The sequence below is a fragment of the Halichoeres trimaculatus genome, unplaced genomic scaffold (assembly GCF_033239565.1).
Source record: "Halichoeres trimaculatus isolate MK-OKI-2021-1 unplaced genomic scaffold, fHalTri1.1 fHalTri1_scaffold_6, whole genome shotgun sequence".
In the NCBI taxonomy this organism is placed as follows: domain Eukaryota; kingdom Metazoa; phylum Chordata; class Actinopteri; order Labriformes; family Labridae; genus Halichoeres; species Halichoeres trimaculatus.
Genome location: NW_027437184.1, coordinates 29,616,236 through 29,629,711, shown reverse-complemented (window position 1 = coordinate 29,629,711; position 13,476 = coordinate 29,616,236). Strand labels below are relative to the sequence as shown.

Here is a 13,476-nt window from a genome sequence, read left to right as displayed (position 1 = left end):
ATTTGCAGCATAACCTAAGACATAAAAGTAACAGAAAAGCGGTAAAGTTCGTATTTTCAGGAAACACATGAAAGTACTGTTGAATGGTTTATTATAAAACAACTAATCTGTTAACTACCAGTAATTTGGCTAACAGGCATTACTCTGTGGTGTTCTTCAATTCAACCCCTAAAAATATTCTTTCACTTGTCAGTATATATGTTCAGGAGTCTAAAAAAAGGCACATTTAAAAAAGGCCTCAAATTCAAACACTTTTTTAGTACTTTAAAATACCTCTCTCAAATTAAATTAGATAAAATCTTAAATTAAACACATTTTGGTACATAAGTCTCATATAGTTTCATTTCTAAGCTGAACAATTTGGTAAAACACATATCTATCTTGACAGTGCACAACATGCAAATAATGTTAAAGTTTCTAAAAATCATAATTCTGGAAAACAGAATGCAATGAAGTTATATTCCTTAAAACACAGCATCACACCAGTATACTTCAAGTATTGATATAAAAACACAGTATTTTTTGTAACTTAGCTATGTTAAGTTCACGCATTATATTATCACAGTCTGCAAAGCAGGACACTGTTAAGGTAGACTCTTTATAGATTTGAAACCTCTGTAATATTCAAGAATAGAACTTATGCACACTAGCAGTGAGGAGGATAAACTACAGCGTGGCACCACAATCTCAGTTAATCGATCCATATTTTATTGCTGGAAATGAAATATATCAATATGTATATTAGTTACAAACCCTGCAGGGAAATGACCGCCATACTGCAACAAATGTTCAGTCAGGTTCTTTGCACAGAGTGGATGCCAATAAAAAAAACATCAGGAAGCAGTTTATTAATCACATACAGCCCTACTGCTCACTAAATGCTTTACAGTAACTGATACCTGCAGTCCGCCATGGTAAGTAATGCGTATGATGCTGAGTGATTCAAATAACCCGTTTTCCCCTCCATTTCTTAAAGTGTAAAGGTGATTCTGACTTAAATGTCACAGGATTTGATTCCTATTTTAGGTTTTCTGTTAAAAGGAAATGATGGTGGGAGAGTGTTGTCATGAACAGCAAGTGAGAGTTTTTATTACTGATAGTCTCACAATGTAAACACTCTGTTAACAGATATGTGCATAGGCTTCTAGATTATAGACATTGCAGATGTTGCAGAAACACAGTGACCATCTTTCAGGAGCCTCAGGAAACAAAAGTCACTTCAAGTCAAGGAACAAAGTCGCTGCTGACATCCTCAGAATGGCTGTAAGGCAATCTGTCTGTCACTATGAAGCATCAGCTCTCACTGAAGGAACAGTAGTTAAAATGATGTACAGACAAGCTGCTTACAAAAACAAAATACAATCATTAGCTGGATTAAGAAGAGCAGCCCAAACTGTGTGTTTGCTCCCAAATGTGTTCACACTTTCTCTTGTTCAAAGCTACATTTTAAAACCATACAACAAAGAAGAGAGACTGAAGATCTGCAGGGTTGAGATGGGCATATGAACATATTTCACCAGTGCCTGAAGCAACGAGTATGGCTGAGTGTAACATCACAGTCCCTGGATTAAAAAGGTTCACTCAGTTCCCTTTTAACACTCTCACAACCTGAATGATAGAACTTGGAGAACAGGAAGGAAGACAAAGAAGAAATTTGCATATTTTTTGGAAACACTGTAGAGAAACGTAAACATAAAACGCTCACATATAGCTGAACTTTTAGCCACAGTGTCCCCACTTCTGTCTTCTTTTTGGATGGGTGTTAACTTGTGTTAAAAGCATGACTGGTTCTGGTAGCTTTGTTAGACATAAGGCTGACATTACAGCTTTTTTATGCACATTACATACAGCTGTAGCTCTGGTCTCATTTCATTAGGAATAAAATTAGAAGCATTTCAAATGAACTGATATAAATACTATAATTCATAGTATTAGTGTCAAAAAGTAGTCTTATTACTTTCTCCCACTTGCAGTGAGAAGATCATCTCCCTTTGTGAATGTTTTTTAATCTCTAACACAAGAGTAGCTCCTGTCATTGCACTTTAAATTAAAGGTACTACAATTGTGCAAATCATACAAACACCACTCTATCTTCATCTTTGGTCCTGTTGGTCCACCGTAAATAAAAAAAAATACGGTTCACAGCAGGGTCAGTTTACTCTTCACACTCAGAGTGAGGGAGGTAAAGAGTTAAAGCCCACGCCAACAGTCTCTTCGGTTGGTAACAAGGCCACAAAAGCAATTAATAAAGTTCAAAATGTTGCATAAAATCAAATAAAAGAAACATGCTAAATAATATCCTCTGAAATGCCTTCAACCCATGGCCGGAGATCTCCCTCCACACATGCACACACTTCCTTCATTTGTGGAAGGAAATGGCAGTCCGAGAGGATATTTTTCCATCTGCACAGCTTTCCCATTCACAATGCAGGAGCCGCAGTACGCAGGCTGGGCAGTAGGGGGAGTGGGTTAGCCAGGGGGGTTTGCCAGTGCATGTATGAGGTGGTGGTGGTAATGGTAGCTGCTGTAGGAGGAGGTGTTACGCGTGTGGCTCCCCTGTGGAGGTAGAGCCATTAGCCTTGCTCTTATTCTTGCTCTTGCGGCTGAGCATTCGGCTGATGGTGGCTGTTCGGCTGGCTCGCTCCACTGCAGCCGGGGACTCCAGGTAGACCAGGTCGTTGTGGGACTGGCTCATCCCCGGCTCCTTCCTCTGGTGGCGCCGCCGGAAGAAGAGCTTGGCGCTCTTCTGCAGGAAGCTGCCTGGAAGTGAAAGGAAAGGTGTCAAGTGTGATGACTTGAAGAGTTACTCTGAGGTAAACACAACCAAAGACAGCTGAAGCAGCACAGTTTGTGTTAGTTGGAGGGGTAATAGTTTGGATGTGTTAGGGAAATTAGTCCATTTTTCCTTTGAGTAACCGCCTACCCTTGTTTGCACAGTTAAACAGATTAATACCAACTATATAATGACCAGCTGACACAAACCAATCTTCATTAAGAGACAGCAGCCACACAGTCAGAGCATCATTCGCTTCATTTTGAGATTTGCTTAAAGCTGAGGGTTAAAGTGATGCTGTGAGCACTCTCTCCTTAAACACAGGGTCACCGATGCTCTTTAAAAATCCAAATCTAAAGCATGTGCGCAGAGCTTTCTGTGTCAGTTTGGAGCCCCTTATAGACAAAGTGAAGCTGTGTCTTCTTGTCATTTTGTCCTGCACCTGTGCAAGACATGTTCTCTGAATAAAAATCTCATCCTGCTTTTTAAATGATGAAAAGTGTCAGTTGCCTTGAATATCTGCTGTGGAAAAAGTGCAAAACAAAAGGCCTTTTCTTCAGCGTGATGTCAGTTACCTGGTTTTACACCTACCCCCTCACAGTGGTTCCATGTGTGGAAAATGACCATAAAGGCGTTATTGATCTTGTTGCTGATGGCCTTGTTTGCTTTTTTAGGTCATAAACCGTCATCACTGTAACATCAGAGTGTTAAGAACCTGGAAAGAACTCATCTCACAAGCTTTAGGCTAGAAAAGATAAAGTTTCTTAGTTTTCTTTCACAATCAGTCTTTAATACTTATTCTCTATTTATTGATTTAGTCTTTCTTGCCTATTTCGTCATTTTTGGAGGATTTTACACTGTTATCTTTCTGTAGCTGGGGGAGTTGACCCTGAAGTTTCAGCTTGTAATTTTGTATACAAAGTTTTTCTTTGTTATAGGGAAAAAGTTTTTAAAAACAGAACAATCAATAAAGCTAACACCAGAATCTCATGAAATAAAATGAGTTAAACAACTGGCAGAAACTACGCCACACCATGACAGACTTTTGTTGAACTGCATTATGGGAAGCCGTACACAAACTTCTGAATCAGAGTTTGGTTGTTCTGTGAGAAGCTTGAACTCTTTACTCTTTTTCTTTCATTAAGTGCCACATCATACTGATACAGCAGCATGTGAGCCTAAGGTTTTACTAAAGGCGCCACCGGTCTACAGAAAACATTTCCTGGTAACTTTATTCTTAGTGTTAGTTGTCAGACTGTCACGTAATTACACGAAAGCCTCGAGTCAGGAGGTGAACTTAAGTCACAAAAAGCTCAGCGTGTTGTAGTATTGATTTGGGAAATACTTTTCGGTGTTTTTATCCTTCTTTTTGGGCCAGGAGGAAAAGTTTTCTTCAGCTCTACCAGGATGAATTTTTATTACATTACTTATTGTTTCTGGGATGTCCAGCGAAGGGATCCTTTTACATCAAACACAGTCTAACGTAACTATTGTCTTGTTAAGCTCTAATGTAGGACAGATATTGCAACATAAATGTTGCAAATGTTTTAATATGTATTTTCTAAATGGTCCGCTAGTATCTAAATCAGTTGACTTTGTCATCTACTCTACTGTTATCTAGCAGAGACTACGCACCAGGTTACTACAGGTCACATATGAGTAACTTACTCTGCAGGACATAGCGAGTGCTTAGCACTGCTCTCCTCTAAGATGGAAGGTGTTGAAAAAGAAAAGTTCAGAGAGAAAAGGAAACACTGAATCACATAAGAGAAACAGGTCACATTGGAGCAGCCAAGAGAAGAAACCTGTTTAGACCCTGCCTTTAATGATTTGGAACAACATGTGGTTACACACAGGTACATGTGGCTTCAGGTGGTCAGTAGCACCCGCCCTGTGACCTCTCACCTCTGCTCTTCTTGCAGCTGGCCTCAGACACACACATGGACAGCGAGGTGTGGTCCAGCTCCTCTCCTGTTTGACTCTCCCAGTCCTCTGGAGGCCGGCCGATCCCACTGGGGCCCTCCTGGGGCTCTGACTCATCAGGGGGGCTGCTGGTCCCCGTCGCAATCGCTGTGGTCACGTCCTGAGTCGAGCTGCCTGCAGACATGGAGGCGTCCATTGCTGCAGCGTAACCCGCCATCAAAGCCAGCTCATCGTCCTGAGACAATGGCGTCTGCAGAAACATATCCAGCTTCAAAGTTAATTTTATCTGAAGAGATATTTGCTTTTAACTTCAACTTTTTTTAATTTAAAAACTAGAACAGTGATTTCATTTTAGGTTTGCCTTTTTAATCCCCAGCACTTAAAGTGTTCCTCCTAAAATAGGAGATCCAACCCTCCTCCTTCTCTTGAGCTAATGCACTGTTTTCTCTCAGATCTTTTACTGATCGTTTCTGTGTCAGACCCACTTTGCTCGGGGGTTGTTTCTCATAAATAAAAGATTAATGCACCAGTGATCAGTTCCTTACTTTCGCAATGCCAGAGATGATGATGGTGCTCTTCTTCACTGGAGACTTGAGCTTCTGTTTGGCAGACTGGTGCAGTTGTCGGATGGCGGCTTCAGCCACGGGGTCGGTTCCATTAAGCATCAGCAGCTCGGTGTCAGAGGAGGACAGAGCCTTGCTGACGGTGGGCCCGAGGACAGACGGCTGCTCTGAAACACGACGGCCCGACAACTTTGGCTTGACAGACACCGCTTTGATGGCAGGATCTGAAGAAGCACAAAGTTAATTTAAAAACGGCTTTATATGTGACATAGACTTTTAAGAGCTAAAACCTTAAGATTTGAGAAGGACGGGTGTTTAAAGTTAGAAAATCGGCCAAATTTCAAACTGTCACAGGAACAGGAAATTTAGGTTCGTTAAAGAAAAGTGCAGCTCTTACTAACAGTGGTATCTCCATAAACTCCAGAACACCAGCCACAAACGCAGCTAATTAAAACATAACCATCATTAAAGCCTATTTCCAATCGATATCACAATATCTGCTCTGCAAAGGGCTAAAAAAACAACTGTTTATGATTTGATGATTTAATTTAAACAGCCATTATTTCTCTTCCTCTCAAAAAAAAACGGAACCAGATGAATTATAAATAAAAAGATATTTTTGAAAACATCACTGGCAAAAGGTCCCATCTATCATCTTCAAATTGTGTTTTGGATCTCAAACTGAATCTGTGTTTAACTTTTAAAATATTTTGAATCCTGTCCTGTACTAAAAAAAATGCAACCATTCACTTTGTTTTCTGTTCTCTTTATTTTATCAAATCAGAGCATTTAAAAAAAATCTGTTCCTTCACTTACATCCACAAAGCCACACTGCTAGAAAGATTAAAAACTGCCTCTGTTTCATAAGACTCAGACAAAAATTGCATCAAGGTATGGATGACACAACAACTCCCCAAAAGTGAAGCTAGGACATTTTGAGCAAACTGTACAAGCTGGCAGCAGAAAAGGTCAAAGGTCCTTATCTGCATTAATGGGTGGGATTTGGGTGAAACGTAAAAATCAGATTACATGTCAGACACCAGCATTTTTTCTCCAGAGTGATGTCTGTTGACAGTTGTGCTGATCTATAGGACTGGGACGATTTGCTATTCCCGCGGTTCAATTGTATTTCAATTTTTGGGGTGCCAATTGGATTTAAATTGCGATTCTTTGACATTTATGATTTTTGGGATTTTTTGTTTGCTTTTTAATACCAGACCATGTGAAAAAGTTAAATAATGATGATGAGGTCTACAGACTATATCAGGAGCCATATTTTCCCATAAAATGCGCATCACAGTGAGTCAGTGAAACACATTTCACCCTCTGCTGGAGAAAAGTAACTTTTTTTCGTATCCATAAACGAAGACTGAAATTAAGAATTTGAACTTGAAAAAAAAACCAAAACTTTTTTGCAGAGTCCTGATTTTGATACTGTCAAACAGTATCAACATTTTTGATTTTTTACTCCCACCCTTACAGATTTATGAGCATTACTTTTATCAGCTTCTACATACATGAATGTCTGCAAGAAATCCTGTTTGTGTGGACCTGTTCCACTGTGGACTTGACCCACCAGAAAGATCTCTAAGTCACATTGATAAGCTGAGCATAATTTTCCCAGCACCACCAGCTAGATTAGCTCTGTATTTGTCAAACACAAATGACCATTAGTGCCGATTGCTGCTGTATTCTGACTGTACTTATTTATAGTGAGAGGACATGGAGGTTTCTTTTTTACAGTCAGCAATCTCAGCAAGACTGTACAGCAGTTTTGGCTAATTATGGGTGCCTTGGAAGTCATTCTTGTTGTTGTGGTACAAACAAGTAATTGGTGTTTTTTTTTCAAAGTAATGCTTATGTAATATCTCTTTTTTTAATGCCTCATGGCACCAAAAGCTAATCATTAATAGCAGAGGAATACCAGGTTTGTATCAAACTCAGCTGACTTGCTCTTTTCCAGAGTCAGACTCTGTCGTCCTCATCAGTGCTGTGACGCTTGTGTATCCGTACCTATGGTGAGTCCAGGAGGGAGCGGTCGACCCGGTTTGCTCTTTACAGCAGTGATGGTGGTGACCACCGTGCCACACGGCATGACCGTACGGTCCATCTCCACCCTCTTAGTGGGGGCTGGGGTGGGAGGGTGCCAGGACCTCACCTCACTGGGCTCCAGGTAGGTAAACTGAAGATTAAAATCCAGTTTAAATTTGAATCCTCTAGATGTTAGGAGAACCATCTGTTTAAGACTGTGAATGTGCTGTACCGTCTCAGTGTTAGCGTAAGTGGTGGTCTTACCTCAGTAGTAAGTGATCCAGTCACTGTGTCTTTGGTCATGAGTGCAAATGTTTGCTGTCCTTTGGGCTGCTTCTTTACCAGATCAAAAGGCACGGACACCTGACCAAGTAAGGAATCTGAAAAAATGAGGAAACATATGATTAAGACAACCGTGTGATCACATGACCACGGCTAGGGTGGTGATCAAAAAGGCTTATTTTCACAGCCTCTTTCTCTTTCTTACTCTCTTGAGGTTCTCCATCGTTCACCAGCTGAATGTTCAGCTCTTTTGAAAGTCCATTTAATTCACTGAAGAGGGAAAAATCAAAGGGGAAAAAAGTAAGGATTACAGTTTTGGATGAAATAAATGTAGAATACAAACATCTCTGCAGGGCTCTGTAGAGACACTTACAAAATAAAAGGCTGGTCCCAGGCAGGAGTGGTTGTGTTCTTTAAAACTGAGGTGTTGAACTTCTGAGGAGGATCATCCAGCTTCAGCACACACAGAGGATTTACGCTGCCTGCAAACACAGCAGAAAACTGTGAGTGAAAATATGCTGCAAGTTCAAAGAACCTTAATGTGCTGCTGTGAGGTTAAATTATGCTTAGTCACTTCAGCAGCTTCTCTCTGATGTGCTAAGAGGAGGTCAGCTCACGTCATGTTTATGATAAATTATGCAGAGGTTACAGGACGCTCTTGAAGTAAAGGCGGAGAGCTCTTCCTTATAAAGCACTTAAGCTGAACTATACCGGCCAAAAGAAAGGAGCCAACACGCGTCTTAATGAATACAACATCAGCAGGAAGCTTAAAGACTTGAGACAGAGTGATAAATCAGTCAGACAGTATCTTAGTTTATGTAGGCCCACAGCAGGCCCAAGAGATTAATGTGTCTTTTGTTTGCAGTATGTTGAAATGGTACTCTTCAGCATTTTCCATCTGTTATACACAGTTCTTGTTTTGTGCAGTGCTTGTTTGTACAATTCATACCATGTGGTGTGTGTCTCTCTGCTCTGCTCTCCATCACACTAGAGGCTCTGGCAAAGCCCTGGCCCTCGTAAAGTGCCCAAATGAAGTGGTCCATGGTTGTTTTAATCATTTTGTTGAAGTTCGTTGATGCTAATTATAGTCTGCACTCTGTTTCTGTGGTCGTATTAATAAGTAGAAGGGGGGGGGGGTTCCCAAAACGAATGCTGGATGTTGAAATGCGTTACCTTGTGGCAAATGTTAAATGTTGAAATGATGAGCCCTTTTACCTTGGAACCCTAAGGGCATCAGTCCTATTCATTACTTTCCATTCATTTTAATTGGCTGAAAATGTTGATATTGTTGAATTTTTTCAAAAGTACTGGGGTTAGAAATTTGAGTAGTGTATGCGCAATTCAATGCAATTGGCGCTACCCAAGAAGCTGCCTGTTGCGGCAGCTCTCTCGTCTTTGTCTGTTTCTTGTAATTTTTTTGTCTCTTTTTCGTAATCTTTGTATTTGGAGTGGATCATCACTTTGTATGGTTCATTGTCAGTCACGGACACCAAACTTTTTGTGGCTTCGGCGGTATTTTTTACTACTTTTCTCCTGTGTTTGTCTGGAGATCCTACATGTAACCATGGCTGCATTGTTTACATGCAAAATTAGCTGTTAGCAGCCTGTAGCATGTCAATGCTAACTAGTGTAGGGCTTGATGATTTCCCTCGAGCTGAGGAGAAGGAGGTGAGGACGACGTGCTGGTTCTCGGGTGTGAGCTGGGAGGTGACGACGTGGACCTGTCCTTCCATCCATCCTTGTTGGGAACTTGGGATCTAGCCCCAGGGGATGGACGAGCTAGCTGTGCTAACCCAGCGGCATCGTGCTGTTCACGGACGTGCCTGACGGAGCTGACATCGGACGCCGGCGCCACATTGGAGGAGCTTCGCCTGCTGTGAGCAGACAGGATCCAGGAGACAGAGACTGAACAGACTTCTGGGGAGGCTCAGTCCTGGACCCTGTGGAGGTGGAGACTGGCTGGGCTGGAAAGTGGTGGACGAGTGGTGGACAGGATGTCGTCATCTAATTTCTTATGGACTTTTTTTTGCACTTTCTATTCTCTTTCTTACTTTTGTTTTCTTAAATGCTGCGGTGACTCCTGAATTTCCCCTCGGGGATAAATAAAGTATTTTCTATTCTATTCTATTCTATTCTATTCTCCTGATTCACCTTAGCACCCCTTTTGACATCATCAGCTGTGCTGTTTCCATGGTTCAGGCCTGTCTGAACTTACTCACAGGGAGTACTTCCCTATTCACATGAAGAGACATTCCTTTTCCTCTAATCCTAATGACATCATGCGCCTCATCACCATGGTTTTATGGTGATGAGGCACATGGCTAAACCACCATGTCCTATTTATAGGCTCTTTTCTGAACCCCAACCTGAACCCCTTATGACATCATCAGCTGTATGGCATTATGCTATCATCAACTGTCTTGTTTCCATGGTGACAGATTATTTTCCATTCGTTTCAATAGGCTAATCATTTTTGAAAATGTTGACTATTAAAAAAAAAAAAAGGTTAGGAATTTGAGACATCCATGGTGATACTGTGTCACGGAGATAAACATAAACAAGATGGCTACATGATCAGATCTGTTGTGTCTCACTGACTCAATTTTTAGAGAGCGTTTCTCTATCCAGCCATCTTTCCGCCATTTCCTCCTTTGCGTGACAAGACCTTCAGCCTCTTTACAGCCCTATTAACTTCCTAGTTTTTCACCTTAGGATCTCTCAGACTGATGATTCACAAGACGTTTTGTTGATAACTTTTATCGTTAGCAGGATCTAGCCTCAACTTTGAGAGGGACTTCTTGGGAAATGACTCATGGAAGTTTCTTGGAATTTCGTCAATGAGAGAAGCTCTTGATTCTTGGAAACTTTGTGAACACAGTCCCTTCTTATATGGTGCTGTGTAAATAAAACTCATCTCTTAATCCACCATTTCATATTAAATCCAGTGCCTCATTTAAAAATATTTTATTTTCAGTTGTGTTTTTAAAAGTGCAGCACAAAGTTTTTTAGCTTTTTCTATTATGAATGACAGTGTTATGTTCCACATTCCCTCATTGATTGGTATCAAAATCTATCACACTCTATCATAAGGGAATGGTCCAACGCAGCAGCTCTGGATCAGGCTTTTGTCCCGCACAGGAAGCTTCAGAAGTGAAACTGGGTTAAGTATAACTGTTCTTCACTTTAAAGGAAGGAAAACAGATATAAAAGTGTTGAATGCTATGTCATGCCTCTGATGAACATTATCAGGAGATGTGCAGAATACTTAAGAGGATGTCTGGAGAAAACAGATGACTCACAACTTGTCTCTGAGTGTCCACAGAAACTTCCAAAACAAAGTCAGTGTGGACACTCAAAGACTACATCAGTAGACGGCGTCGACATCTCCTCCTTTAATATCACCCCGGACGACGCCCTGGTGGTTTGTTTTCACTCTGAACATGCGGGAAGTTCTCGACTCTGTTAGTTTTTACTACCACGCAGGGTGTAGTGATACCAGTGTGGGTGTTTGAGAGTTGTACTGCCAACATTGTTTAGCTTTGACACACAACACATTATCACCCCTTAACAGCCAACTGGCAAATAAGAGTCCTTATTATCAAGCAGAGTCTGGACAGAGCAAACAATGGTGAGGCAGACACAACCTTGAGAACAGAATATTACAAGGAAAACTTGATTCACCCATCAGAAAATAAAAAATACTTTTAAAATCTTCTTTATTATTTTAATCCAATTGAACAACTTGGATCTAATCTAACCTTTTTATTTGAGTAAAGGACAATAAAGTTGAGCTGTGTAATCCTTACTAGTGTATGATTTCCTATGACTCACAAACAAATCCAGTAAATACACCAAAAAGCACCATGTTTGTGTGAAACTAAAGCTGTTGCTCTTTGTTAGTCTTGTACTTTTAGAAATTAATAACGCCATCCAAAATGATCACATTTTCATGACGTCAAACTGTGTTCAGATCTCATTCACAGGTAACACTTCTTCTTACAGGTGAGCTGTAAAAGCAGCTTATAACTTTGCAACCAGCACCTCAGATTAGACTGGCTCTGCTTCAGTGACAGAGCAACACCACTGCATTTATTTTGTCAAAGCTGAGCTCTGACAAGGAGACGAGCTGATAAAATTTAGATATCAAACTCCGTCTTCTGTTATGTGTTTGCACCCGTTAAAACTAATCTGAACTGGAGACATGACTGTGCAACAACTGTGAGCTGACGTTTAGTGAGTGAGGTTGGTTTTGGGTAGAAAATAGGAAAAAGACCTTCGTTACAGCTGTTTCATAAGAACTCAGGTGATTCTGAAGTGTTTAAAGTGTCAAACCTGCAGCTTCAACCTCCTGATTCAGTGTCACCCGGATGTTCTTCACCAGCAGCTTCCAGTCGTGGGCACGCGGAGGTTTGGGGGGTGAAACCACATTGTTGCGCAGCGTCTGGTAGAAAAAAACAACATTATCTTTTTAAGTTAATGATGCAGTAATGGTCATCAGCTGGCAACAATTTTAACTTTTAAGTAAACATACAAGCTTTTGCTAGTAATGTAATAAAAGTCGCTCATGCTCTCTCATCAAACTCAGAAGCAAGTGACACTTTAATACGGGCACTTGTTATTTTATGTTTTTAATGTATTATGATAATGTTTATTTTATCATGGTTTGTTTGGTTTCATCATCTGTTTAACTGCTGAATTTTTGTCAAAACTAAATAAAATTTAAATAGAATAGTTATCATAATGATAATGATAATGCAAGGTAACAGAAAAGCTAAAATTTTATCGTCATTTTGTTTATATCTTAAGTTCAAATAAGACTGTTTTTGTTGTCATAATTGATGTGATTATAATAAATCCCCATAGAAATGCTGTTCTTGTTTGCCCTTCTTCGTGTTGTTAATAAAGTAGCTGTTAATTTTTTAAAAATCTAATTCATATATATGAATTACCCTCAATAACCTCAGTGTGGCACTCACTGCCATTTATCTTCATGTTATGGGTTGTGGGGCCCTTTGAAGTGGTATGCCAGGTAGCATCAGTGTAGTCACCGCCTGCAGCTCATATAAACTAATCCTCTTTATAGAAAATTATACTCTGATTTTATTGGTCAAGCCCACTTCAGATCACATTGTGCTGAATGAAGCTTCTGAACTAAAATGAACTTGACACCACTGATGTAGATCATGTTGTAACACAAAGAGATCCTGCCCGTGGGAGAATCCTAGGCAGTAGGAGCTGGCACTGAGGCGGGGGAATGTAAGGCGACAGAGGTAACGGTTAAGCCTCCCTGAGGTGTCGTGGGCCTAACTTAGCAGAACACTGATGAAAGGAGGTGCCCACCTGATAACCCCGCCGATGTGCTGGCTCTCACTGCCTTTCCATTCCTGTCTATTTTCATACTTGGGTTCTGGGGGACATTAGGGGCCATGTGACAGGTTATGTAACTTATCAGCAGATATTGGAATGAGGGTGTAACAGGACGGCTTCCTTCACTGAGCACTTGCTCTTTTTATTAGAGGACAAGTGCCCCATAAAAACCGAGCAAAAGAAGTAAGTCATGTTGTGTTTGGTAGACGATTTCTTTGTTGTAGTGATGCCTCTTGTACTACAAATTTTACACCGTTATAGAGCCTGTTTCACTTCTAAATGGTTGTAAAAAATATGTATTTGTGGGATGAGCAGCAGTGGGATGGATTGTGCTCACAAAACACACACACACACACCCACACACGCACGCACACTTTTTTCAGTCAGTCTGTTCATATTACATTTGTTTATGATTCAAATATCTGTTAGTAAAAATACATCAAATTAAACCAAACATATTTTCATAGTGTCAAAATCAGCAAATAAAAAGTGGGAGTATAAACCAGTTTTTCCACATTTTCTGTCGAACAGTAAAAC

At 40.5% G+C, this 13,476-nt stretch overlaps 1 protein-coding gene across 2 annotated transcripts in view; it reads right to left on the bottom strand.

Moving 5' to 3' along the window:
* Positions 1-2,539: 2,539 nt before the first annotated feature.
* c2cd2 (C2 calcium dependent domain containing 2) overlaps positions 2,540-13,476 on the bottom strand; it is a 29,353-nt gene continuing 18,416 nt past the window's right edge. The window contains exons 6-14 of one of the 2 annotated variants that reach the window (XM_074672981.1): positions 11,905-12,013; positions 7,946-8,054; positions 7,778-7,842; positions 7,555-7,670; positions 7,273-7,441; positions 5,242-5,483; positions 4,679-4,946; positions 4,442-4,478; positions 2,586-2,760 (exon numbers count right to left, since the gene is read on the bottom strand). In XM_074672981.1, coding sequence (XP_074529082.1) covers positions 2,586-2,760; positions 4,442-4,478; positions 4,679-4,946; positions 5,242-5,483; positions 7,273-7,441; positions 7,555-7,670; positions 7,778-7,842; positions 7,946-8,054; positions 11,905-12,013 — 1,290 coding nt within the window. Of the gene's footprint in view, positions 2,761-4,441; positions 4,479-4,678; positions 4,947-5,241; positions 5,484-7,272; positions 7,442-7,554; positions 7,671-7,777; positions 7,843-7,945; positions 8,055-11,904; positions 12,014-13,476 lie in introns of both variants that reach the window. The other variant, XM_074672980.1, reaches the window with a different exon arrangement.